Source organism: Umbelopsis ramanniana (genome assembly GCF_025399195.1).
Source record: "Umbelopsis ramanniana AG unplaced genomic scaffold K450scaffold_95, whole genome shotgun sequence".
Classification (NCBI taxonomy): Eukaryota; Fungi; Mucoromycota; class Umbelopsidomycetes; order Umbelopsidales; family Umbelopsidaceae; genus Umbelopsis; species Umbelopsis ramanniana.
The window spans coordinates 1-25,539 of NW_026252181.1; the positions used below are offsets into that span (position 1 = coordinate 1).

The 25,539-nt window shown below is 41.9% G+C and overlaps 11 protein-coding genes across 11 annotated transcripts; 3 read left to right on the forward strand and 8 right to left on the reverse strand.

The window, feature by feature from the left end:
* Positions 1-349: 349 nt before the first annotated feature.
* K450DRAFT_202945 (uncharacterized protein) lies at positions 350-2,005 on the reverse strand (the record flags this gene model as incomplete). Its single annotated transcript, XM_051584703.1, has 1 exon — positions 350-2,005. One exon carries the CDS (start codon positions 2,003-2,005, stop codon positions 350-352), a length of 1,656 nt encoding a protein of 551 aa, XP_051440328.1.
* A 370-nt stretch (positions 2,006-2,375) lies between these two features.
* Positions 2,376-3,734, reverse strand: K450DRAFT_292972 (uncharacterized protein; the record flags this gene model as incomplete). The annotated part of the gene is made up of 4 exons (XM_051593590.1): positions 3,465-3,734; positions 3,147-3,395; positions 2,965-3,057; positions 2,376-2,897 (listed from the first exon to the last, which is right to left on the reverse strand). The coding sequence occupies exons 1-4, from the start codon at positions 3,675-3,677 to the stop codon at positions 2,376-2,378; spliced, it is 1,077 nt and encodes a 358-aa protein (XP_051440329.1). The 5' UTR covers positions 3,678-3,734.
* A 31-nt stretch (positions 3,735-3,765) lies between these two features.
* On the forward strand, positions 3,766-4,640 carry K450DRAFT_262236 (uncharacterized protein). The gene is made up of 4 exons (XM_051592445.1): positions 3,766-3,849; positions 3,912-4,027; positions 4,092-4,188; positions 4,255-4,640. The coding sequence occupies exons 1-4, from the start codon at positions 3,802-3,804 to the stop codon at positions 4,483-4,485; spliced, it is 492 nt and encodes a 163-aa protein (XP_051440330.1). The 5' UTR covers positions 3,766-3,801; the 3' UTR covers positions 4,486-4,640.
* Positions 4,641-4,884: 244 nt separating this feature from the next.
* On the forward strand, positions 4,885-6,414 carry K450DRAFT_262241 (uncharacterized protein). The gene is made up of 8 exons (XM_051592446.1): positions 4,885-4,932; positions 5,013-5,047; positions 5,119-5,173; positions 5,245-5,270; positions 5,521-5,690; positions 5,718-5,753; positions 5,827-6,175; positions 6,249-6,414. Exons 2-8 carry the CDS (start codon positions 5,014-5,016, stop codon positions 6,269-6,271), a joined length of 693 nt encoding a protein of 230 aa, XP_051440331.1. The 5' UTR covers positions 4,885-4,932; position 5,013; the 3' UTR covers positions 6,272-6,414.
* On the reverse strand, positions 6,245-8,194 carry K450DRAFT_262247 (uncharacterized protein). The gene is made up of 4 exons (XM_051592447.1): positions 8,174-8,194; positions 7,535-8,112; positions 6,924-7,472; positions 6,245-6,848 (listed from the first exon to the last, which is right to left on the reverse strand). Exons 1-4 carry the CDS (start codon positions 8,187-8,189, stop codon positions 6,558-6,560), a joined length of 1,434 nt encoding a protein of 477 aa, XP_051440332.1. The 5' UTR covers positions 8,190-8,194; the 3' UTR covers positions 6,245-6,557.
* A 408-nt stretch (positions 8,195-8,602) lies between these two features.
* Positions 8,603-9,703, reverse strand: K450DRAFT_194303 (uncharacterized protein). The gene is made up of 2 exons (XM_051584479.1): positions 9,112-9,703; positions 8,603-9,046 (listed from the first exon to the last, which is right to left on the reverse strand). The coding sequence occupies exons 1-2, from the start codon at positions 9,547-9,549 to the stop codon at positions 8,819-8,821; spliced, it is 666 nt and encodes a 221-aa protein (XP_051440333.1). The 5' UTR covers positions 9,550-9,703; the 3' UTR covers positions 8,603-8,818.
* A 100-nt stretch (positions 9,704-9,803) lies between these two features.
* On the reverse strand, positions 9,804-13,592 carry K450DRAFT_194308 (uncharacterized protein). Its single transcript, XM_051584480.1, has 11 exons — positions 13,377-13,592; positions 13,159-13,311; positions 12,844-13,098; positions 12,716-12,781; positions 12,564-12,657; positions 12,316-12,499; positions 12,148-12,243; positions 11,866-12,067; positions 11,536-11,801; positions 11,112-11,462; positions 9,804-11,042 (listed from the first exon to the last, which is right to left on the reverse strand). The coding sequence occupies exons 1-11, from the start codon at positions 13,400-13,402 to the stop codon at positions 9,853-9,855; spliced, it is 2,883 nt and encodes a 960-aa protein (XP_051440334.1). The 5' UTR covers positions 13,403-13,592; the 3' UTR covers positions 9,804-9,852.
* Positions 13,593-14,019: 427 nt separating this feature from the next.
* K450DRAFT_262255 (uncharacterized protein) lies at positions 14,020-17,999 on the forward strand. The gene is made up of 13 exons (XM_051592448.1): positions 14,020-14,281; positions 14,357-14,570; positions 14,640-14,893; positions 14,957-15,046; positions 15,117-15,577; positions 15,637-15,932; positions 15,999-16,124; positions 16,196-16,248; positions 16,314-16,420; positions 16,492-16,879; positions 16,952-17,120; positions 17,191-17,289; positions 17,358-17,999. The coding sequence occupies exons 1-13, from the start codon at positions 14,063-14,065 to the stop codon at positions 17,507-17,509; spliced, it is 2,628 nt and encodes an 875-aa protein (XP_051440335.1). The 5' UTR covers positions 14,020-14,062; the 3' UTR covers positions 17,510-17,999.
* Positions 18,000-19,577: 1,578 nt separating this feature from the next.
* Positions 19,578-19,790, reverse strand: K450DRAFT_180961 (uncharacterized protein; the record flags this gene model as incomplete). Its single annotated transcript, XM_051584351.1, has 1 exon — positions 19,578-19,790. A coding segment is annotated over one exon (213 nt), but the record flags the coding sequence as incomplete, so codon positions are not given.
* Positions 19,791-21,375: 1,585 nt separating this feature from the next.
* Positions 21,376-23,735, reverse strand: K450DRAFT_262261 (uncharacterized protein). The gene is made up of 8 exons (XM_051592449.1): positions 23,364-23,735; positions 23,156-23,298; positions 22,607-23,083; positions 22,368-22,537; positions 22,254-22,306; positions 22,100-22,190; positions 21,937-22,033; positions 21,376-21,845 (listed from the first exon to the last, which is right to left on the reverse strand). The coding sequence occupies exons 1-8, from the start codon at positions 23,708-23,710 to the stop codon at positions 21,619-21,621; spliced, it is 1,605 nt and encodes a 534-aa protein (XP_051440337.1). The 5' UTR covers positions 23,711-23,735; the 3' UTR covers positions 21,376-21,618.
* A 50-nt stretch (positions 23,736-23,785) lies between these two features.
* K450DRAFT_262265 (uncharacterized protein) lies at positions 23,786-25,510 on the reverse strand (the record flags this gene model as incomplete). Its single annotated transcript, XM_051592450.1, has 6 exons — positions 23,786-24,224; positions 24,285-24,393; positions 24,456-24,492; positions 24,551-24,779; positions 24,847-25,109; positions 25,171-25,510. 6 exons carry the CDS (start codon positions 25,505-25,507, stop codon positions 24,093-24,095), a joined length of 1,107 nt encoding a protein of 368 aa, XP_051440338.1. The 3' UTR covers positions 23,786-24,092.
* Positions 25,511-25,539: the final 29 nt, after the last annotated feature.

The following is a 25,539-nucleotide window of genomic DNA, read 5'->3' on the forward strand; positions in this document are numbered from 1 at the left end:
GTTCAACCGAACGCCGGTTCAAGGGGACTTCTTTACCAGCGAAGTCACATTGAATATCCTCTTAAAATTAGATTTCTTTTACATTTTTATATAATAAGTCACGAATCAACAAGTATAAATAGAGCAGTTGATTAATAGAATAAAAAGCAGTTTTTAACCTCACGAGAAGTTCACTCGTCTGTAGGATAATACAATAAGTCATACAGTAATCTAAACGACATCTTCTTAATCAATGCACTTGCAAACAATTGTAAATATTGGTCTTCATTTACATTATAATACAAACTTCTTTTATTATTTTAAATATATATACAAGACAATTCAGTTCATAGCGATTCTTAAAAATGATTTAGTTATCACTCCAGTGTATTGGTATCTGAATTGGCTTGGATGAAGTTTGTTCTTGGTTCGACGGTCGTTGCTCTGACTGTGCGCTATTTTGAGAATGGACGTCATGGTCATCAACCATGTCAAACTCGTCTTCAGTAACCGTTGCTTCCGTGGGATTAGTAATTGAACTTGATGGTTCATTAGATGCAGCAGTTACACTATCTATCTTTTCGAAATCGAGATCTTCTTCTGATGGAACTTCAGGCAGTTGTTTCTCATCTTCGATAGGTTCAGAGACTTCTTGGTCATGATCGGTTACTTCCTTCACAGAAGAACTAGTGGCTTCTTCGGCGATGACACCGCTTGTGGTATCCACTTGCATATCATCATCAGTAGCATCCACATTTGTTCCTGGCAATTGTGTCTCTAATGTTTCAGCTAACTCAGGAGTCGATTCTTGAACATTGGATTCCTTGGGTGCATCAATTACTAGGCCAGTTAAATTTGTCGTTTCCTGTTCTTCCGTTTCCATTGGTTCAGTTTGGTCCTCAATGACTTCGACTGGTGCATCCTCAGTGACTTCGACTTGTGTGCCCACAGGAGCTTCAACTTGTGAATCCTCAGTGACGTCTTTATCAGTTTCAGTATCGCTTTCGGCTCCGCTTGATGCGCTAGCTCGTTCCCATTCCTTTTGCTTGTATTCGTCAATGATCTTGAGTAAATTTTCAGACTTAGCAACAAGGGCCTTGCGTTGGTTTCTGATATCTTCTAATCCATAGCTTTCAACTGCATCCAATTCCAAAAGCACCTTCATGATATCGTCTTCATAAGAGAAGAATTCCTTGTTTGGTGCACTTCGTGAGAGGTCTTCGGATTCTGTATCAAAAGTCAAGGGAGTGGCCAACACGACAGACTCGTGCTTTTCTTGGATAACATCGAGCTTTTCACCAATTGTCTTGAGCTTTCTTAAGACCGTTTCCACGTTTACTGGGGTATTTTCCTCTGAAGGATGATCATCGTTACTTTTAGGAGCCTGAGTAAAAGTTTCCTTGGTTACATTTGCGTCCCTTTCAACAGCCTTGCCTTTGCCCTTATCGGCAACTGCCGCAGTAGATTGCGAGGCTTCTGCAGCTTCATTTTCATCAACAGACTTCAGATGCTGGACTAGAAGCCATACTTCGTTGTCCTCTTGCTGTTGTTGATATTTTCGTCTATGATGCAGCTTTCTTGGAGAGGTATCTTGACGTTTGTAGAGTGGCTTGGGTTCCTTGTGGTAAAGTCTGGCTCTCTTGTTGCATTGCATAGCTTCATAATCATAAGCGCAGCAATCGTCGTTCATTTCCTCGTCCTCGTTGTCTTCGGATAGTAGATTACCAAGGAAATTGTTCAGTAGCTGTTTTTGGTAGAATTCTTCGTATTGTCTTCTGCGACGGTCTGCAACCTCTCGCTGGTAGGCTAATTGTTTGGCAGCTCGTACGATGCGCTCTCTTTCGTAAGCAGCAATGATGGCTTGCTCCATAGCAGCCGCCTGGCGTCTTCGTTCTTGTTCAATGAGCTGTTGTCGATACAACTTCTTGAGCTCCTGTTGCATTGCATAGTAGCTATAGCTTGACTGGAAAGGATCCAGAGCATAGTCAGTGGGATAAGGCTCCGAGAATTGGTAAGTGGTAAACATGTCTTGAACAATGAGTGAAGAGAAAGATAGACGGAAAAAGGTGTTGTATTTATATTGAAGGCATTCATTCTGGAAGAATCGCTGCTTATATTGCAGTAGCAACATCTTGGGCCTGCCACAGAGTGCTGGATGTTTCTCGAAATTATTTTGAAACTCCGATCTTACAAATTTGCCTTTCATTGTCAGTGTGCCTGCCGTAGACAAACGCATAGACTTGCGTAAGCAATCATTTGTCATTCTTGTTTGACCGGAAACAATTCGGCCGTGATATTCAAAAAGGTCAATATTCTAAACAGATTACTTTAATGTCATTGAGAAAACCTTTCTATGATACAACGAACTGAAAATCGCGCTTACAAATGCTTTGTATTCATGCGTCTTTAATATCCTCAACAAATTCTTCTATTCTTTCCTTTGCAGATGCAGTGAGCCCACTTTCAGGTGGATCAGAGAGCTTCTCATCTAACGCCTGTTGTTGCTCTCTTGTCTTACGATCTCGAGCTTCCCACATGTTGGGTATCTTGATTTTTACAAAATTGGGGTACACTAGCCTATCCATATATACGTTCCGTAGTTTGCTTGTAATGAGATCAGTGAGCTTGGGGATGTCTTCAAGTTTCGTTCTGGAACCAAGGAGAGATCGTACAGCAAAGTCAAGCGTAAAATCAGAATACGACGATATAGCAACGTATCGATCCAGGGGGATGGTTGACCCAGTCGAGCTTTCGGGAGGATTTATAAGCTCAATCGTCAAAGTACCAGAAAATCGAACAACAGAGAGCAAGAGCGAGATAGGTAGTGCTGCAAAGTCGACCTTTGGCCAATTCAATATCAATTGCGTTTCAATCCCTACAGATAACTGGTCCGAAAATTCGAAATCTATTTCTGCCCTCTGTAAAGCAATCAATTTAGCAAGAGCTGACGCAGCCTCCATGGAGAACATTGAATGCAAGACGTACCATAGAGCCAATGTCATCGGACGGACGAATGCGAGCGTTACTAAAAATCGGGAACTCGTCTCCTAGGGACAATTCAGTCACATGGATTGGGCCCTGCAGTTTACATAGACAAAAGTCAATGAAAACGGATGATTAGGAAATGCGTAACCTCATCGATCGTGTTCTAAAAGTCAGATACATACAAAGAAACCAGGTCGGACTCCGCCATTGAGCACCTCGTCGATGGCCAATATTAGACGATCATTTAGCTGCGCATCATCACGGTATTGTGACATGGTTTGTGCCAGAAGTACATTAAGCCAGTCAGTGCTTTCCGGTGGGTGATGTAGAAGGTCATAAAATGTCTTGTCGAGAATATTAGCTGCTGTTGACGAAGGCACGCGTTTCATATTTGTCTGGCTTTTTGCTGCAGGCGATAGGCGAGATAATTGCTAGGAATAAGGATAAGCAATATGTAAGTACAACAAAATATAGTAACAAAGCACCATTCGTAGATCTACCTTTTTGCCCTGGTGAACGTCCTCTAAAAACATATACCGCAACACAAACGCAATTACGATTATGACGCTTAGTTGACCCAGTAATAAGCCCTTGACGAAAACAGAAACATCTCCACCATTCTTCTCCTGGATTACACAAGCAGCGCATTCTTTTTGTATTAGCCCAACAAGCTGAGTCGCTACTTCTTCATAAATACTGCATTGGCCGGACATGACGCATTACAGTACAGGGTGAGAGAGGTGGACTGTTATCACAAAAATTACCCGGGCATACCTAAGGAACTTTTTTTTTTTTTTTTTTGGCACTGGCTCAATTCCTTAAACTACAGTACTTATCATGCCTGAATCAACGAAAAAACCATCGAGTAAACTTCTAGCAATGAAGGTACTGATTAGCACACATCAAACTTTTGTACATGACAATCATTTTAACGAGTGCTATTTTAGTTTATGCAGCGATCAGCTGAAAGTGAGCGACGAGAGGAATTGGAGCAGGTGCAAAAGAAAGAGCTCTCAACATCAGAATGGCGGCTAGAATACAAAGGGGAAAAGCTACAAAAGCCGTGAGTAGCAACCATGAACGACGGAACTCATGCATACTCATGTAGCTAACAAGTGATGATTTAGAAAAATACGAGTGCAATATGAACCTAGCTTTTTAGGATTCACAGATACCACGACCTTGGGAAGAAAGTCATATAAAAAGTTTAATACGGATCTAGAGGTAATGGAGGGTTAATTGCACAATAGGACGGATTCAAACAGAGATTAATTCATCATCACATCGTAGACCACGGAAGAGGATCAAGTTTCTGAGCAACGACTTGCCCGTGAAACGGCAGAAGAAAAGGCGAATGAGATTAGTGACAAAGATATGGGCAAAAGATACAGCAAAGGAATATCACGAGTAGCGCATTCTGTATCGAAAGACAATAAGAGGAAGCAGACAGACGGAGCTAGCAATGCTCCCAAGCGAGGCAAATCAAATGAAAATGGCAACAAATTCATGAAGCCCAAATAAACACAATTGTACATTCACAGCAAAATATAACATTGGAATACACAGATAGAAGAGAGTAAATCTGCTAAGGCTAGTGTTAGGGCGGCTCTTGACACTATGTGGAAGTGATCAAATCTGTAGTAACTGAAGTCACTTATTGGCTACGAGGTGTTGCGTTCACATTTTGCCAAAAAAGTCGCTGTAAAAATTTGAATAATACCGTACAAAGCACCTCCTCATATGTAAGGATCTATGCATATGTCAAAGCTTGTGAGCCGAAGTGTTGCCTCATGAGTATATGGCATTTTGGGTGGCAAGATTCGATTCTTTCCTATTTGCTGACGTCACCACACGTGACGTAGACCACAGCATGAGCGCACCCTGGCGAGAAAAATTGTGGCTTAGGGGGTCAAAAGTACATACACATTCGACAATATTGGTCCCTTTCTTTACTACACAGATAACCCAGTACGTTTGCGCATTCATTCAATAAGTCGTCACCATCAATTTCATCTTACTCATTCACTCCTATTTGTCTACGTATATAGAATGGCTCTCAGACTTTTGACCAAGGGAGCTGCAGGTAATTACAACAACCACATCATTAGTATCGAAGGTTTCATTCATCACGCTCACACATGGAATGTTTTTTAGTTACTGCTGCTCGTCCTATGTTGACCGCCTCCCGCCAGACCGTTGGTGCTCACTTGTAAGCGTTCGAGATTAGTTGTAATTACATCCATTACCGTTTCTCATTCTTGAATATTCTCTTTTCTGTAGCGTTCGCAACTACTCCAGCAACGAAGGTATGTTACCGCGAATCTTGTAAATAGTAACCTAGTAGCTACTGCACTTCGACCAACAACTGTATGGCACGACTGCGAAATACTGTATTATGTCGCCAACCACAGGTTCACATCTTCATTCGGTTGATGCTTTCATAACGCGAACGGCAAACCGCCCTGTGCTGATGCATGTTTGCCAATCCTCACCATGCAACCTACTAGGCATTAACTTAGGCTGAATGATAGTTTACTAACTTATTGTCAATAATAGTTGAACCCAAGCAGAAGGCTTCCAGCATCGTCGATTCCTTGCCTGGAAACTCCCTTGTCTCCAAGACCGGTTTCGTCACCCTCAGTGCTGGTTTGGCCACCTTCCTTATCTCCAAGGAAATCTACGTCTTCAACGAGGAAACTCTTGTTCTTGTTGCTTTCGGAGGTCTTGCTGGTGCTTTGTTCAAGTACCTCAAGGAGCCTTACAACAGCATGGCTGATGAGCACATCAACGTACGTTTTACATTATTTACATCTATTGAAAGTTGACTGATTACTAACCAGTACATGTATTTCATCAATACAGCGTATTAAGAACGTCCTCTACAAGGCACGTAACGACCACAAGAGTGCTGTCAATGAGCGCATCGACCAAGTTGGTCAAATGAAGGACATTGTTGATGTTACTAAGAACCTTTTCGCTCTTTCCCGCGAGACTGCTCAGCTTGAAGCCGAGGCCTTCGAACTCAAGCAAAAGGTTTCCGTCGCTCAAGAAGTCAAGGCTACCCTCGACTCCTGGGTCCGCTACGAAGCCACTGTCCGTGAGCGTGAGCAGAAGCAACTTGCTGCTTTCCTCATTGAGAAGATCCAAAAGGATCTCGAGGACCCCAAGGTTCAACAACAAATCTTGGACCAAGCTGTTCTTGACGTTCAGAGTAAGTGGTTGTTTCATGTGGAAAGATATCCTCGGAAGTGTGGTGACATATGACTAACCCGTTCTTTATCCAGAGCTTACCGCTAAATCCGCTTAGACTTTGTTCTTTTAACCATGGAATAAATATATAAAATAAAAACTATCAACATTGAATCTGGCTGGTTTATTTATGCCTGCTAATGATTCTGATTCAATCAAAACGCGACTTCAATATAATTATGTAGCTTCAACCTCACCGACCATTGGAGAGCATACTGCGCAAGTTGACTTGTTCGGCTGTAGATCATTGGCCCATTTGATGGCAAACTTTCGGGTTTGCGCGCGAAAAAAAAAACATTACTGCTGTAAACTGCGTAATCTGTATTATCTATTTAAACTTTGCACTATTTCTTGTCTTGATCGTCGGCTACGATTTCTTGTTGACTTTGAACTTCGCCGTCGGGCTGCTGTTTCACAATTTGGTCGACCATCTCTGATATTTGTTGACCCGTAAAGCCAAGCATGCGCGCAACACCAATCAAGGCGCTCAAGCTTTTCATAAGGAAAGATTTTGCAGTCTCTCGAGTGTCGCTGCCATTCGCTTCCGCATTAGATCCATTCTGTGAGAACCAAGGGAATTTTGAGGATGAGCTTGAGAGCTCTGGTTGATCAGCGGCCAATTGATGTTGATTGATCTGTGTTGAGTGGTAACTACTGGAGTCATCATCTTCCTGTCGGGATTCTGGCCATCCTCCAGGAAGTCTGCTTACATGTTTAATGCTTTCCGGCCGACTGACTGATTCATAATCATAGTCTGCATCGTCTGTCATTTGTCTTTGATACATGACTTTGGGTAAGGGGTTCATATTAATAGCTCTGGACTTTCCTTCGCCGGGTTGTATTGTCGTATTGAGAATGGAGGTAAGTTCTTGCAAAGCTGAGGTATGCATATCCATCAAATTGGGAACACTTGGGACGGTAAACAATGGATTGTGTGAGTTATCGTACTCTTCTTGAATTTCTTCTTGTTCCATCAAAGACGGTGAGTCTGCCTTAAAGTTAAAATCCAACTGCTTGAAAAGGCTTGGTGATCTCATCTCCCTGGTTTGACCTTGTGCAACGTGTTCCGTACCCATGTCATCTTCTGAATGACCCTCGTTTTCTACTGGGTGGTTGCTCCAATTGTTGTAGTATACATCCTCAGAATCTTCGCTATCTGCATCGCTTGAAACTTCACTCTCTCCTGATGCTTCTTGGGAAGGGTTTTCGGATGACCAGTCACCCCAATAATCATCTGGTGCCAACCGACCTTGGCTGTCCTAATAGTGATTGAAAACTATGAGTATGCGATACCACAGAAAAGCATTGTAAATCAACCTACCTCGCGTGAAGGAGACCGTTTTATTGCACTCTTTCCATTCTTTTTGTGCTGTTTTTCTTTCCTCTTTTTCTTTAGATCTTCATTATGCTTGGTAAGGTTCTGCAAAAATCTTCTCTCGGCATCTTCTATTCTGGTGTCCCACTCCTTCTGAATGACATCTGTCCATTCAGTGCTGTCGATGACTTTAGTATTGTGGTACTTCCATTCTTGCTCTTCCGCACCGTCTTCTTTTGCGACAACGACTACAAAATGCTTTTCGTCCTGACTTGCAAACTCCACCATAGCATATAATGTTTCCGCATCGGATCGTTTGTAATAGATCTTGCTCTGATATAGATCTTCTTCATGTCCACTCCAGATGATATCGATTGCTTTTGGCGATTCATCTTTTTGCCATTGAACTACAAAGTCCTTATCGTCATCGTTGGAATCGGCTTGAGTACCTAAGAATCGGAATCTTTGTTGTAGAAGTTGAGTAGAAATGGAGACAAGTCCATCATAGTTGCGCTGCTGTCGAAATTGCAGAGCAGCAAAGGCAACAGAACGCACAATGTTCTCGTTCGCAAGGCCATCGATGGCTTCCATAATGGTAGTAAAGTCAACAAAGGTTCACTTCGGCTGAAGGGCAAAGACACCAACCTACAAAGTTTTGCATCTCCGCCTGGCCTGACATTTGGTGACCCCATCATTTGTTATTTGCTGGTAACATCCGAGAACATCTTTTATGGCACTGGTCATCGTTTTTGATCAATTGAATAAAAAATCATTATATTCACAATAGACTGTGATGGGCGGGTTAAATAGCCTTTAAAACTGTTTTTTAGGGATGGCTTTTCTGCATGGAAGTTGGCAATATAACATTGACGACGTACGGTTATACAAATTGTTGTTTACCAGATCAGCACGTCAGTTAAAACATGATCAACATACAAAGAATATAATTTCCATTGAAGTGATCAATGCACTACGTGCTTAAAGGTCGTGAATTCAAGCATATGTCTGGAAGTTCAGACCATATGGGAGCTGCCTACTATGGTGGCCAAAATCCACCTTTTCTCGAAATATGACGTGAGAAGTATACATGAGAAAGTAGGACCATTCCTATGCTAGCTAATGGATGGACATCTTTGAGTACCTCAAAAAATAGTTAAATTAATAAGCTTTTAATTGCTTCAGTATTAATACTAATATTAGAAACATTAGATTCCTTTAAAAATAAGGTCTACAACGATGGAAAGCAAAGATCAAGCAATTTTTGGATCGCGATTAGATAACGATTATCATTTACAATTTTCCTTGCAAGAGTTCTCTAACAGTAGCCTTTCCATAAAGACGGAAAGTATCGTAAAGAGTAACCATGTCGACGGTAGAGAACAAGGTATCAAAGATACCGAAAGGCAACATCAAGGGGATCCATCCACGAGCATACTCCAAAGCCCAAGCATGTTCAGGAATCTTGTATTGCTGAGAGTTACCTCTGGCAAGATGGTGCATGGTACCTGGCTTGTAAACCTAGACAAGCTCATAATGTTAAAGATGACATCAGTTAAATGAAACAATTGACCCAAATAACTTACCTCACGGCTAACATCACCAGCGGCATAAGCCCATTGTTCACCTTCGAGGATGATGAAGTAGTCGTCGGCCATGAAGCGACCAGTATGGCCTTCAGTACCGACAGGGGTGCCAAAGATAATTACATACTCGGTGATAGAAGCATGGAGAATCCACATGCTACCCATAGCACCACCAGCGTTGTTGAAGACCCATTCTTCCTTGAGAGCAACGTGACCAGGATATTCCTTGTTCAAGTCGTCAGCGATACCTTGCATCAACAAACGGGTGTTGTTCTCATACTTTGCAATGTTGCGTTGCGCAACTTGTTGGAGAACGTTCTGATCAAAGATGTAGAAGCGCTCCTTAATTTGATCCAGGCCGATGAAGATGGCGAGGAGAGCAACAAGCACAATGATGAGAACCTGGCGACAGGAAGATTTCTTTTGTTCAACGCTCATTATAACGGACTGATGATGATGAGGAGTGACAACCTGTCTTATATCGAAAATTTTGGGGAGAAATTTATCGGTACCTGGCTCCCGCTGTCAAAAGGAAAAGCGGACCTTTACGCAGACGGCCAGGATAAAATTTTGCTGTTAATTAGAGCGGCAGAAAAAAGCTTTCATGGATTGTATATCATATGCCCTAATCGACTAGAAACTCATGGTGAAGTACATCAAGATCTTTTATTCATTAATATATCTTGCATGTCATGCTATGTGGCATTTTCGCCAACCAAGGAGATGGATTTATAACAAATATCAAACTGCTACAAATGTTGTATACACTTGTTGCTCGATGGAGTCAATTTGTTGGTCAGGTTTTGCGTGTACTGTCGTTTGAGCATGTAGCTCGGCTTGAACTTCTACTAAAACTGAATCTCCTTCTTGGTATTGCTGAACTTGCCCAGGTGCCGAATCATCCTGTATCGGCTGTGCTTCTTGAACGACCTCCGAATTTTCATTGTTTGTACTCATTGCTTGCTGTTCTTGTATCTTGCTTTCTTCGGACTGCTTGTTATTCACTTCTTCATGAGGTCTTTTCTCCTCTGAAATAACCTGCTGCTCAGGCGAGTCAGCATTGACAACTTCCAGGGTTGATACCTGATGCTGTTGTTCTTCCTTGGCCATATTTTCTCCCTCTGAATCATTCACCTGTCCTTTGAACTGTGAGTTTTCATGTCCGACTGCAACTTGGTATGATTCTTGAGATTCGTTGGATGTTTCACCTTGACCAACTTCTTTTTGTTGCGAACCATTCTTATTTTGTTCAATTGCATTCGGATTTGCGGTGTCTTCTTCCTTGACATCATTCACTTGCTCTTTTTCTGGATGAAGTTGCAAATATCTTGCAGTCATTTGCTTGTACCGGATTTTTCGGATTTCCTTGACTTCAGCATAACCTGCGGACGGAGTGCTCTGGACACCTATGTATCTTTCTTTAACCTTTGTTCCTTGAGTTTTAGCCTTCCAAGCATTGAATTTGATTTCTCTAGCCTTGATATTGATCTCATGTTCTTCACCAGGCTGGTAATCTATCGTATACGTATCTCCAAATACGTCTACGTATACCGATTGCATCTCTTGCTCAGGTTGCGTGTTGATAGTTGGCGTAGGGTAATTCTGACAGTTAAATTTGGAGGATGATATTTCACATTCAGCTTTCGTCCAAGGTGTTCCATATGTTGTAGGGACAAGTTTCAGGAAGCTGTAGCAGGAAGCGACGAAAATGGCAGTAAAAAAGATTAAACGCAGACCAAGTGCTAAGCGAATAGTAATAACTTCAAATGCTATAGATGTTCCCAAAATCATGAAATAGACGCTCAAGAGACTGTCGGACAAGTTCGTTTGGATTGGTAGAACATATGTAAGAGCTGAGGTAGAAACGATAGCAGTGAACAGAAATCCAAAGGATTGTACGTAGAATTCTTTGGGTGGAAGAGTCTGATATGCTATTAAGATTTTTGATTAGGTTGTGAGCTGAAAAGTTATCACTCAAAGAAGACAGAATAAAGACCCACCTCTCCATTCCGAGCTTCCTTGAGACCTTGTAAATGATGGCCATTGAATTCCGCGCTTGGAGAGTAAAGAATTTAAAACAGAAAATAGCATATAAAATACGGTTATAGCACACCCAGTCCAGGCAACTGTTGGGTTTAGTGCAGTCGCGACTTGGAGACCAACATCTTCTTTCCAAAGTTGCATGGTTTCTCTATTGAGCAGCCATTGGTGTGGTTGACTAGCTTCAAATCTGACAGAGTCTGCATTTGGAATAACCTTGTCATAGTTTCTCATCAAGCCGTGTACTTCCTGAAGCTTTTGGTAAAAGTTTGATTTTTTATATTCCACACGATCGGTCTCTACCATTTTAACTAAATTTTTGATTTTGAATTTTTGGTATCCGTCTTGAGATTCACAGCAATGGTATAAGGAATATGAACTTACGTGTTGGATGTATGGAATTCTCGACTAACCAAGTGCTCACTTCCTGTTTAGCGTCGTTTCGGCAAGCTACTTCAAAATGCCCTTTGGCATAATCAGGTAATTTTACATGGTGTGCTGTCAGATAGCATCCGCGACTATGTTTCAAGCGAAATTTGGTGGACAGAGCCTTGAGTCTATCTTTCGATGTCGCATCTTCATGGTCATGATCAACAATTTCTACAGTCCAAAAATCGTTATGATCCTCGGTAAAGATGTCTCCATAAGCACTGAATTGTTATGATGAATTGTGTGCCATGAAGCAATATATCATTAAAGCAATCTTAGACTTACGTCACTTCAAAAAGCTTATGCGATATCGGGGCATGTTTTTCGTGGCTATGGAGCTTTTTTAATGTTGAAAAGTGTTCCAGTCTGATCTTCTGCTTATTTTCGACCCAATTAATCGGCTGGCTTGCATTCCATAACGAATCTGCCTTTTGCAACACCCAACCATTGTTGAGGTCCTGGAAAGGGTATGCAGTGACTTGTTGCTCTACAATTTCGATGAATGGACGAGGTTGATTAACACGCAGTAGTTTGCCAAATGTAGTCAATGCGCGAGTGAATACTTACGTGAAGATCCATCTATCCAAGAATGTTCATGCGAATGAAGGTAGCCAACATGGCTGTTGAAGTGTCGTAAGTGAACCTTGGAGCCATAAGCGACGTCTAGAATTTTAAACATTATTTTTTGAAAAAAAGACTTCTATGGTAAATCAATTAGTATCATTATGTCATTACCATTCTGCGATGAGCCAACTCTAATCGCGTTTATGGAAGATCGTAGTTCAGGGCTGAGCAACAAATCATGATCACCGGATTGGCCAAGTAAATGAAAATGAACCTGGAAGCACAGAAGATAGACTCCTAACGGAATAATTATCATGGACAAGATTCGTGAAGAAACTTCCTTGACAATTGAAGTCTAATCACGGGTTTCATTCACTTAGAACTGGAAAGATCCTATACAGATAAAAATATGTACGTACAATCGGATTCATTCGGTCTCCCAACAAGCACCACATTTGACGAGCACTGGAAGCCCAAAATAATGGTAGCAAAAGGAACCCGGTCCAGCTTACGCTAAAGATATTTTGCGTTAGCGCAGCTTTCATAACCTTACAGTGTAATCCAGCTTTACCTCATGGCACCACCTATGCAGATGCCAGTCAAGGTTTGCCATGTCCACCATTTGAAGCAGTAGGGGCTAGCATAGAATATCGGTTTAGAAACATGAGTCACTCCTCACACCCGCATTATAATACCTACTTGTTTTGATAATTATGGAAGTTCACCCACATCAGGATCGAAGAAGCAGCAAAAAATCCTAACGGTGCTGCAGTCAGGATATGTCTATGCTGCGAAATGGATCCATTTTCGACAATCAGCAAAGCGGCGGCTACCAAAGCCGTCAGCGATTTGTGTCCCATCAACTTCAGAGTAATATATGCAATGGGAACTTGAAGTGCTCCAAATACTGCAGAGACAAGTCGTAGCTGAACATACGGAAAGTCTGCAAAGGGTCTGGGACATATTAGTAAATATGCATAGCATGAGTGTGCACGGCTTTTTGGATTCACTCACTGCCCCATGTACATCAGATTCTTTTGTCCTTGGTATCCAAAGCATCTGGCAGCCAAAGTGTAAATCAAGGTTGCCAGAGGAGGATTTCGATCTATGAAAAACTTTCCGTTCATGTATTGGTTAACACCATAGCTGGTATTAAACTCTCCAAGCCTACGTGATTTGTGTCAGTTGAATGGAGTTTTTTAGTTCCACAAGCATATGGCATATATACTAACACGCTCGTATCAATGCCATGCAACATCCATGTCCTAGTTGCCAAAGCTAGTGCAGTGACTACCAATAACAGTGTGATTTCAGATTTGCTATGAAAGACGTTTACTCTGTAGAAACGTGGGCGATATTTTTTGGAGCCTGCCTCATGATAGTCGAATGTATCTTCGTGAGGTTCATAAAGAGCAGGCGTCAAACCCAGTCCTTTTGTTCCTTGAGATTTACGGTATCGCAGCGTATAAGTCATGGTGAAAAGACCAGGATAAGTCTAGGGCTCTGTTTCTCTTTATTGGTTAGAAAATTGTAGATATCCATATAACTAATTAAAGCAGTAGTGAAGGGGTGGCAATCAAGGGCCATTTTCACCTGCAAATAAGATACCATTGATGTCGAATTATGCAACCACCTTGCTCTTGTAGGAACTAAAGAATGAGTCAGCCCTATAACCTGAGAGCTGATAAACATACTATGCACCAAATGAAAATAAAAATGACTTATATATGAAGATGTTTACTTGCACCTTGCTTTGCTTTTTTGAAACGATCTGAGCAATACTCCAGGGCGTAAAGGGGGAGGACTTTTTATGTTACGGAGATTGAAAATATGAACAGTCCCAAACGCTTTTCTTTTCCATTTTTTTTTGTGGAAGGCAGAGCAGTAAAATCTTACAGCTGACGACTTTGCTCACATAATGTCATTAAGAGCGAAATCATTCATAAAGCGCACAAAGAAGGGGAATGTCATCAAAGTCATCAAAGAGCACTATCTAAGAGACGATATCTGGTGTTCGTCAGCCTTATGTGAATCTTGCAATCACACCGACGCACTCCTCTCAGCAACACCTCGGGCAACAGAGTCGTTCCGTACTCCTCATTATATTGTACCCGATACAAACGTGTTCATGAACCAAGTATGCATACAGAAAACTCATATTCAATACTCAGTTTCCGATTGACCATTGAACACTATTTTCTAAAAATTACAGATTGATATCATGGAGCATCCAGCAATCAAAGATGTGATTGTTCTACAAACTGTTCGAGAAGAACTTCGCCATTTGAGCATGCCAATTTATAACCGTGTCAACGCTATTGTTGCCGACAAAAATAAGCGCTTTTATGCATTTTCGAACGAGCATCACAAAGAAACCTACATTGAAAGAATGAAGGATGAAAGCCCGAATGATAGAAACGACCGAGGTAATGATAGTTGATCCCGACATATGCTGACGAAGCATTTTATTAATATTCATCGTCTCATATCAACAGCTATTCGAGTATCTGTTAAATGGTACGCTAATCATTTAGCGAATGGCAAGAAAAAGGCACCAATCACTGTGGTCATGCTTAGTGATGACCGAGACAATCGAGAAAAGGCAAAATCCGCAGCAATAAAATGTAGCTCCGTTCGTGACTATGTAGCTGATTTGACGGATTCTCCTGAGCTGGTAGACATGGTAGTGTCTGCCAAGGATGCTTCAGAAGCTCAAGCAAAGGCTGATGGCAAGATTGAGTACGAGGAAGTAAGTGCAGAAAATGCTTACAAACGTTGTACATAGAGCTTGTTTCTAATTTTTGTTTCGCAGCACTTGAGCCAGGTTCAAATAGCAAATGGCGTGAAGAACGGCAAATTCTCACAAGGTACTCTCAACATTAGTGGCCACAATTATCTGGAGGTATAGTACTTCAAGACCGTATAATTCACAAGTGAAATTGAGAGCTGTGACTGATTCATATGATCACTAGGCTACTGTCATGGCAACAGTGGAGGGGAAACAACAGAATGTATACATTGTCGGTCGTAAGAACATGAACCGTTCCATCCAAGGTGATACTGTAGCAATTCAAGTTCTGCCAAAATCCGAATGGAAGAAGACAGCATCTGTAGCGATAGAGGAGGATGAAGATGAGGCCACGGAAATGAAAGCAGAAAGCGAAAATACTGACGGAATGGATGTTGACAATGCACTTCCTGAGATGCCTACGGCCAAAGTGGTTGGAATCATCAGAAAGAAATGGAGACCATACTGTGGTTTTATTAGCAAGAAATCTATTCACGGCACAGAAGGATCCACATCGGCACAAAACGTCATCTTCCGCGCCATGGATCGTCGAATACCTAGTATCAAAATTAGGACTACACAAGCTCATACTTTAGCCGGGCAAAGAATTGTTGTAGCTATAGACTCTTGGCCTACAACATCTGTGTAAGTGGATACTACCATCTGTAGAGTATGATTGCCAATAAGCTAATCACTTTTGACAGCCTTCCGTTAGGACATTTTGTCAAAACACTTGGTTCATCCGGTGACAAGGAGACGGAAACTGAAGTTTTGCTACTGGAGCACGATGTTCCATTCCAAGAGTTCTCCAAGAGAATTTTGGAAGATTTACCTGCAGAAGGCGAAGACTGGGTGGTGTTGGATAAGCATGTTCATAACGAGAGACGAAGAGACTTCCGACATCTCAATGTGTGCAGTATTGATCCTCCTGGTTGTACGGATATCGATGATGCTCTACACGTTCGTGCTTTGCCAAATGGCAACTTTGAGGTTGGCGTTCGTAAGTGTTTGAAGATTCGTCGGAAAATTCTTACGGGATATTGGGATGCTCACTGTCTTTTTATAGATATTGCTGATGTTACATACTTTGTTAAGCCGGGAATGCCCATGGATGAAGAGGCAGCCGGTCGTGGAACGACCGTATACTTGGTCGACAAACGTATTGATATGCTTCCGTCCTTATTGGGAACCAGTGAGTACCGATTATTCCTTTCTACAAGCATGGTGTTCTTAAGGCTAAATTCATGACCTCCATTGCAATAGATCTGTGCTCCCTGCGCTCAAACGTAGAAAGGCTTGCATTTTCATGTATCTGGGTATGTCTGTCTTTTTGTACGTCTATCTCTCAACCTTCAAGTGGCTGATCTATTCTCAATTGTAGGAAATGAATGAAAATGCCGAGATAGTCAACGTTGACTTTACCAAATCGGTTATCAAATCCAAGTTTTCCTTCACATACGAAGAGGCACAAAATAGAATCGACGACGAGTAAGTTTTATTGAACAGGTTACCAGACAAGTAAACTCACACTCCTAACATATGGTTTTGCTTTTTGTTAGTCGGATGCAAGATGATGTCACAAAGGGCATTAGGACACTGAATAGCTTTGCAAAGAAGCTGAAGCAGAGACGATTGGAAAAGGGTGCTCTTACTTTAGCCTCACCCGAAGTGCGCTTCAATCTGGAAAACGATTCTCAAGATCCTGTGGACGTCGAATTGAAAGAGTTGAAGGACACCAACGCTCTTGTTGAAGAATTCATGTTGTTGGCCAATATCTCTGTAGCTGAAAGGATATATTCTAAATTCCCTGACTCTGCCTTATTAAGACGACATCCAACCCCACCCGACTCCAATTTTGAAGAACTTAGACGAGCTCTTAGTGAGTTCAACATCAGCTTGGAAACTTCTACATCTAAGGAATTATCCGATTCTTTAGACCGAGCAGTGGTACGTTTTTCAGTGGACATGCATAGAATGATATCGTCGCGAGACCTTTGCTGACAATATGGCTTTTGACAGATACCTAGTGACCCATACTTCAACAAAATGGTACGCATTATGACTACCCGATGTATGTTGCAGGCACAGTATTTCTCGTCTGGAACGGAAGCTGAGCAAGATTTCCGCCATTATGGTCTGGCTTGTCCTATATACACCCATTTTACGTCTCCAATCCGTCGTTATTCAGGTATGCCTATATTGGTTCACAGTGGCCAGCCATTTGCGGTGCATAAAACTAATTATTCAACTCCCTGTAGATGTTATGGTGCATCGCTTGTTGGAAGCTTGCATAGACGCCGATCTTACTTATGGACAAGAATTGACCGATAAGATGAGAATGAAGGAGCTGTGCGATAGTAAGCAATATAATGTCCTTCATAGCCTGTTCATGTATAGCAAATGTTAAGCACCTGTATCTTCACAGATTTGAACTTTAGAAATCGCATGGCACAGCAAGCAGCCAGAAGCTCCGTGGAGTTGTACACCAACTTATTCTTCAGGAACAAGGTGGTGGAGGAGGACGGTCACGTCATTCGCATTTTGAGAAACGGATTTGTAGTCCTTGTACAAAAGTAAGATTTTGATTTAATTAATCTATACTCGAGTTGATTTGTTAGAGTGTTTTTTAATGTTTCTATGTCATTCAGATACGGTATCGAAGGTGTGGTTTACACTTCCGGTGATCAGGTCACTTCTAAGAACGACATAGTGTATGATCAACACACAAATTCTCTCACCTCAGGTGATGCACAAATCAAGATATTTGGAGAAGTTAAAGTTAGAATTCAAATCGACGGCGATCTGGAAGGCATGAGGCAGAAGATGAAGATGAGTCTCATCAAGCCCTATATCGCCGGATTCTCTGTTGAAGTTGATGAGCAGGCTCCAAAGGCGTCAAGATCTATAGAATTACCCGATCACGTTAAGCCTTCTAAGAAGCTCAAGCTGTAAAGCCGTCTGCAGCTTTGAATGGCGAGCATATGTATTTACATGTAATATCGTATTATTTTCATTCATCATGAGAATAAACTTTATCCAGTGAGGGGCTTTTTGAAACGGAGATGTTTACGATCATTCAAAACATAGCATACACTTATTCTGTTCCCTAGTCCCTTTGCAAGTTTGCCACTGCTTTGCAGCAAAGGTTAAGGGTATGGCGAACACGACAAACAAACATAAAAAATCATATGCTAAGGGGAACAAGGGGTCAAGCCAAGCACTGAAGGCTTTATTTACGGTCCTTTACTTTCCACCAAAATCGTAGCTTATAGGAGTGAAAAGAAAGATGTCTCTTTATATAGATCGAATAGATGGAGGGTATATGTCAAGGGAAGTTTCCGAGTTACTATGTCAGGGCGACATTTTTTTCTTTTCGTCTGACAGCGAGATAGATTTTTTCTACTATGAATGGGGGTGCAATAACTGTGTAACAAAAGAAAAACGAAGGATGGAGAAAACAGAAAGTTCTATAGGTAACGGATTTTACGTTTAGAAAAAACCAAGAAAAAGTAAGTAGGGCCTTGGGATATGAAAGATAAAGAATTGGACGGTAATTACATGCGCCTAACTAGTATTATGCGAAACTATGGCAGCATCTGTTTGGCGCTGCCTAAAATGAAACGGAGATGGCAAATTATATGGACATACTCATAGAGACAGGGGTGTTGACGAGATCAAACGAATTCATTTGCAGATTGATGGAGTCGACAGAGTTGCTATCTAATGGGTGCGCGTGATCATTGGCAACACTAGAGTTTGATGAAAGGCAGTTACTGTTCTCGTCAGTAAGGTCAAAGTCGTTGAGTTGAGATTGGAGTTCAAATGGAGGACTGTTGGGTTGGAAAGTGATGACACTGTTTTGTTGATCGTTTGGGCTGTTGATAGAGAAAGCCCTACATAACAGAGGAGAAAAGGATGGATTGGCCATGGCGTTTGGAGGTATAGAATAATTCGATATACATGGTTCGGACATTCGGCGGGATGCTCGCATCTAAATGGTTATTCCGGGTCAGTAAACTAGATTTGCTATCTTTTTTAAGGTATATTGTCTTAAGCCATTAATAGTTACCTGCATCGAGTTCATGTAACAGTTCATGTTTTCCGCCAAAAAGCTAGTATTGGGAATCACATCTTCTGGAATACCTTGCAGTTTTTCTCGGTTAGCACTCGCCATGTTGGTGTACATGGTATTGATTAAGTCTCCTGGGCAAGATTTGCGTCTCAATAAACCAGCATTGTAAGGCATTGAGTAGTTTGCCGCTGGTCTGCAACGCATGCTGTTGCCACGCATTGGCCCTGGAGCCGAGTGCTCAATTGATGATGTTATTAAGTTATTGAATTGGTGAGTTTGAAAATCATTACTGGGGAAATTGAACCAAGCATTTCCATCAGCACGGAACCTTGGAGATAAGGAAGCAGTCTCATCATGAAGGTTATTTGTTGTTTGAGAAAATGGAATTTTAGCACTGAATGCGGAATACATGTCTTCGTTTTGTGGGGTTTTGGTCTCCTTTGAAGGGCTGCTAAGACTTCCTTGGCTACTGGAGCTCGGCGAGGAATAACCAAGACCACTGCTAGCTGGTGAGCTGGGGTCATCTTGCAAAGAGCCTTCCAATCGCTGTTTTTCATCTTGCTGTTTTTGAAGCTTAGCCTTTGCTCTGCGATTTTGAAACCACACCTGAACGCCACGAGGAGTCATGTTTAATTTCTGGGCCAAGATTCGACGAACGGCAGCACTTGGCTTTGGATTTTCCATGAAAGTTCGCTCCAGGACTTTGAATTGAGCTCTAGAAGTGCGTCGTCGATGCTTTATTTCGAAAGGGTTGTAAAAGGTTGGCTTGAAATCACCATGAGGCATTTGATGAAATGTGTCAAACAAAGTGTTGGTATAAATTGTTGACGAGGTGAGATCGTCGCTTCCCTGAGATACTGCGGCTGCTGCCGCAGCGGCGGCTATGGAAGAAGAGACATTCGGGAATGACATGTGTGATTGTGGTAGCAATAGTTCGTACATCATGTCTGGAAGGTTGGCTGGAATATTAGCAAGTAGAGGTCTTTAATGGTGCACAGGATGAGGGCCTGGCTTTACTATGGTGAGAGGGGCACAGGATAGAAATAGATGACCTTTTATAGGATGTCGAGGAGAAAAAGTAGCAGCATCGGCGTTTTGATTTTATTTTACAGGGACGGAGACCTGCCCTGCCCTCGCGCGCACTTGATATGGCCTCCTTGCTTAGGATAGCGAAAGCCTGGCACAAGTACACAAGAGTCAGGGGAATGGCTAAGCTCAGGGGTATGGCCAAAAGTGAAGCTACACAAGAAACGATTTGTTTATGAAAAATTCATCACTAAAGGGATCTGCCTCTCTAACTGTGGCAGTGTTTATGATAATGGGAACAGATGCGTACTGTTTCTCCGAAGATGAGCCAGATAGCTCAGTACGATACACTTCATTACATACATATAAGAGATATTCGGTGCCAACACAAACCGAAGGAGCGGATAAACCTGGCACGTCCTACGTTCGTCTGCTTACCTCGCATATACTAGACCATAGCTGAAGAGTCCCTTCCAGTACTGATCCCGCAATCGTCAGCATCAGCCTACCGAGAGGGTACTCAATAGGGGTAAACGCAGGGCAAGGGCGGGAATGTTCTTCTTTAGGTGAAAGCATTCTGATGCACGTTCCCAATAGATTTCACAAACAATGGAAAATCGATTGATGACTCGCTCCTTTCGCGCATGAGCCTCCCCATTTCTTTTCTCTTTGTTTTGGCTATAGTTTGTGAGCTTTGTTCTTGACTCTCATCATTTCGCACTATCTATAACAATATAGGAAGCGATCTTCAGCGTAACTATAAATATGGCGCTAACATGTGCTTAGCATTGAGAGTATGGCAGATAAATCTATTAAATATGCGAATAGTGACATGGCTGGCCCCTTTGTCGCGGCGACCCCCAATAGTATCACCCTGGATTTCATTCATTTAATCAAATGCGATTTGGTAAATCCGGCCTGCAGATGAGATCACACAGAGTTACTCTCTCCATGGGTGAGAGAGTCAGTGTGGTCAGGGCTAAGTTGATTTGACACTTCTAAATATTAGCGCTTCAAATGGTTATATAGAGTGTGGACATCACGATGGTGGTTCAATGCAAGGCTTTCTAGCGTGATCTATTTTACGAAAAAGCTGCTACACACAATCTTGAGTCGCGACAGTGGACTGGCAACGAATCGTAAAAGTGCGTGGACATGTCGATTATGATCATTCCTCAGGTGCTCAAGGGTTGCCATGTCAATTTGTATCACCATGAGAGGATCGTGGCAAAATGGACCCTGTAGATCCAATGCTCTCCTCCCTAAGGAACAGCAGGAGATGGATAGAATTCACCAGGTCATCTGATACCACAAGGTAGGCACTCTGTGGAGTTTGAGCTAGGGTCGCTTACCAATCTTTCTACTTTTCTTTTATTTTAAGAAGACCGCGTAAATTACAAAAATTCGGCACCTTGGAATGGCAGTCTGCAAGCCACTTCCTATTTCCTGAAGGGCGCCCCTCAATATGACAAAATGACTTCATTCCTCTTCCTGAGATTTAAGTCTCAGGTACAATAGAGCGACACTTTATATAAGGCAAAAAGAAAAGCTTCTATACACAGAAAAAAGCCTTGATTTTTACGGCTAACTACGGTGCTGAAGTGTTTAAATCTTTTTCTGTAGAGTAGCCTCTGGCAATTCCACTGCGACCTTCCTCAACCAGACTCGCTTCATGCTCTCCTGTCTTTTGCTCTAGTCCTCGGAATGTTCGGGTTTTCAAAAATGCACCAGAAGGGCTTTCAAGGAGAGTAGATAATGCCGATTCATTGTTGCGTAACGATAGATCCGTGATACCAGATACCAATAAAGATGTGCCTAAGTAGAATTACCAATCCAGGAAATATTAGTTCCTGATTGTTGCAGAACATGGAGAACACAGTAGAAAAAAGATGTAGAAGATTCATACCATCAAGCTTTTTGGATCCATACTTTCGACCTTGCTTGTATTCCCCTGTGATCAGTGAGAAATGAGGCTCTTCGTCGCTTAAATTCTCCTCTCTCTCCTGACAGTGTCCATTCGTTAATTAAAATCATGCTCACACTAGTACCAATCATACTAAACATTGTACCTCTTCATCGTCGTAGGTAAAATCATCATCCCGAAGCCCCGGTAACAGTCGTTGGAAATCTGTAATATAGTCTCCTGTCCACTCCTTTTGCCTACATTGGTACATGGGGATTAGCATGACATGCAGCAACCGCATATAAATGTAATATACTTACTTTGACAGTGCTATCTCCAATTCAAATGGAGTTACAATGGGCCGGTAAAACTCCTGTTGATTGCAATTGAGATTAACGTCACGTATAATCTCTATAAGGATGAAGATTTCTTACCTTTGAGTCTATCAAACTGTTTTCCGGGCAAGCTACTAGAACGTAGCAGTCTATTTCCATAAAATTGGCCATTTTGGCAACATTAAGTTTGCCCATAACAAAGGTATAAGACTTCTTTCCAGCAGCCGCAATAAGCTTCTTCAGATGATCGATGATAGTCATGTAAGACGCTTAATTGTAGGCAAAAAAGGTAAGTATCTCAACGACATAGCTCTACGGTATATGGCCCGTGAACTTACCAACACCAAGAGTGCCAACAACTATTCCAATAACATCAGCATCTTTCGCTTTTTGCACCAAAAAGTATCGCTTCATCAACAGCCTATTTACAGGAACTGTTTCTCTATGTGCCTCCTTTTTCTCTGGGTTGTACGTAATGACAGGGCATTTGTTATGTACCATCATGATGTTTGTGAGAGTAATGTTCTCTTCACCAATATACAAGATAGTACAATCTTCCAGTTTGACATCTTCAGGAAGTACGTACGTCCGTCCTCCTTGGGCTTGCTCTGGATTGATGAGAGGCTTGTTCACGACTGGCTTCTTACAGCACGCGCTCGAACCGCAGCAGTCGTCTGTGGTACTAGCATATTCTTGGCTAGATTGAGAGTCTGAAACAGGTGTCTCCTGGCAATTGTGGTTGGTGTTGGCTTCTTTGGTGATTTTAGTTGCTATCGCGGTAGAAAATATTTTACTCAGTTGATTGTTTATCTGGTCTAAAGGTAATGAAGGTTAGATTACAACCACAGTATGTAATTGGTGTAAATGACATGGTTTCTACATATTACCAGCGGCATGAGAGAAGGTCACATCATACATGACAATGATCGGTGTATCTTTGTTTTCAATTAATCTGTCAAACTCGCTGACGCACTTCTCCACTGATATCGATTGTTGTCCAAATACATAGAGCACCGGAAGCCGAGACGTACTATATATCGAAAATAATTAGCATCAAAGCATGAAGTTATCAGCAAAGACCGAGGCATAACGTACGGGCTAAGACAGGAACGACCATAGTGGACTATGAAGTCAGCGCTGACATGCTCTGCGGCAACTTCGTCGACACAACAGCTTCCATACGAAGTATCGGCTAGAATGAAGACGCTCTTTCCAGTTCTATCCCGAAGTTTACTGGCTACTGAAGCAGAATCAGGCAACAATTCGTCGGGAAACTGCAGCGCTATTCGAGAATAGCCGCCTTCGAGAATACGCTGACATGTCCGCTCGATTTCATAATAGCTGTCGATGTTGTCGATCTTGATGGAATTTATTTCCACTGTGCGCTCAATAGTGGCTCGGCCGTCGTCTGCGAACGTTGCCGGTCCATTTAGATCTGACATGGCGAGTTTTTAAGAAATTGCTCAATGAAATGATCATTTTTTGTCGAAGTAGTTGGTTAAAAATTTGGACTGCTTCTTTTCGTCCATTTTGCAACTCAGGCAGCTTCCCTTGTAGCCGGTAGGTGCCAGTCTTACCGACAGAATTGGACGACTTGCTGTCGACCTAATACACATGTTATATATGCTCTCTTTGAAATATTAATTGAAGTAAAAGAGCGAAGCTAAATTGGCGGTCAGATGCGATGAAAACAACACGCTTATTCATGTTTTCTTTAATTACAACCTAAAACGGCGACTATTTGAGCCGGCTCAAATCTCACTGTCCCAATATATAGACAATCGTACTTTCGATCTGAAATCAACGATCTGATCTAGATGATATTTAGCTCCTTGTCTTTTCTGGTATCCATCGCTTCATAGCCATTTCAGTGACGGAATATTGAGTTAAGCATTCAGGAGAGAGGCAGTGGACAGTTGTTTGAGGAGGTAAATTGACATAACATAGAACCAGCGTCTTGAAATGCAGAATTAGTAATATGAAAAGGTACTTTATACTCCACAGATAGTATTATACCTTGTTCGCTTGTGAACAGACTCTGTTCATACCTAGAATCCAGCTCCATGATAAATTTTCTTGCTTATTGCTTGTTTCATGATATGATGGTATTATAATGATGGCAAATCTGGAAGTGGACTACATCAATATCTGTGTAGTTTTCCAGCCCAAAATTCTTGCAATACTCACTCTCCATGATGAAAAGCCGGTCCACGCTGGTATATAACTGCATTGAACGTTAGAACTTGCACTCTCAGAGTAATTCCTTTTTCAATGTAACTCACTGTAATCAGTTCCAAATTTTATGCCATCCTTTACAACCCAAGCTTTACTTCTGTAATGATGGTACGCGACGTATTTGACAATGAAAGGATTATCGTATCCAATGTATTCCATTGGTGACTGTAGCGTCTGCGCAAGAGGCATGCTACTGACGACTTCCGCATCCTCCGATCTATTTTTGAGGGTGTCGTTGCAAAACAGTTTCCAACATTCAATGATTGAGAGTGGTTGCTAAATTCGAATGCGTTATGAGAACTATCACCTGGCATTTTGCGTTGAACATACTGTCGATCCTTACCTTCTCGCTATTCATAATTTCAAGGCATCCTAGTCCATAGGCAAGAAAGAAGCCTTCTACTAATGATAACTGGAGGTGTTCTTCTGAAACCGTATCAAGGATTTCATAATAATTGTTCCGCACTTCATTGTTGTTACAATCTTCACTCTGTGATGCTTGCGATGGTGAACTGGTAAGGGGTGGGGTATTCAGCTTTGACATACGCGTAGCTCTTCTTTGTTTTCTCCTAGCTTCGGTGATATTTTCGAGAAATTGTTTGGCATCTGTCTGCTGGGATCAGAAATTCGTTATCATCTCTCTAGGCAGTCTGAACGGTCGACTTACCGCTGCCTTCCGCGGCTATGCGCTGAGACCACGTTGGTTCACTTCGAGAAAGGTTCCCTTTGCCAAAGAAACCTTTACAATACAATTCCTGAATATCTAAATTATCTGTGATGCGTATGCAGCCGCCTTCGCGTAGATATTCTCCATTAAACTGTCGATCGTTGGTGTGGTACCAGCCGATCAAGTTATAAAGTGCATTCACAACGTATTGAGTCCAAGTGACTGATTCATTTGTCAATTTGATTGGTAAAGGGTCTTTATGCTTTTTCTCTAAAGCCTTTTTGGATCTTTTTTTCTTTGGGCTGGCCGTGTTCATGACGGTCCCATTACTACTCATGCGACGGACTGAAGGAAGGTGGAAAATTTCAC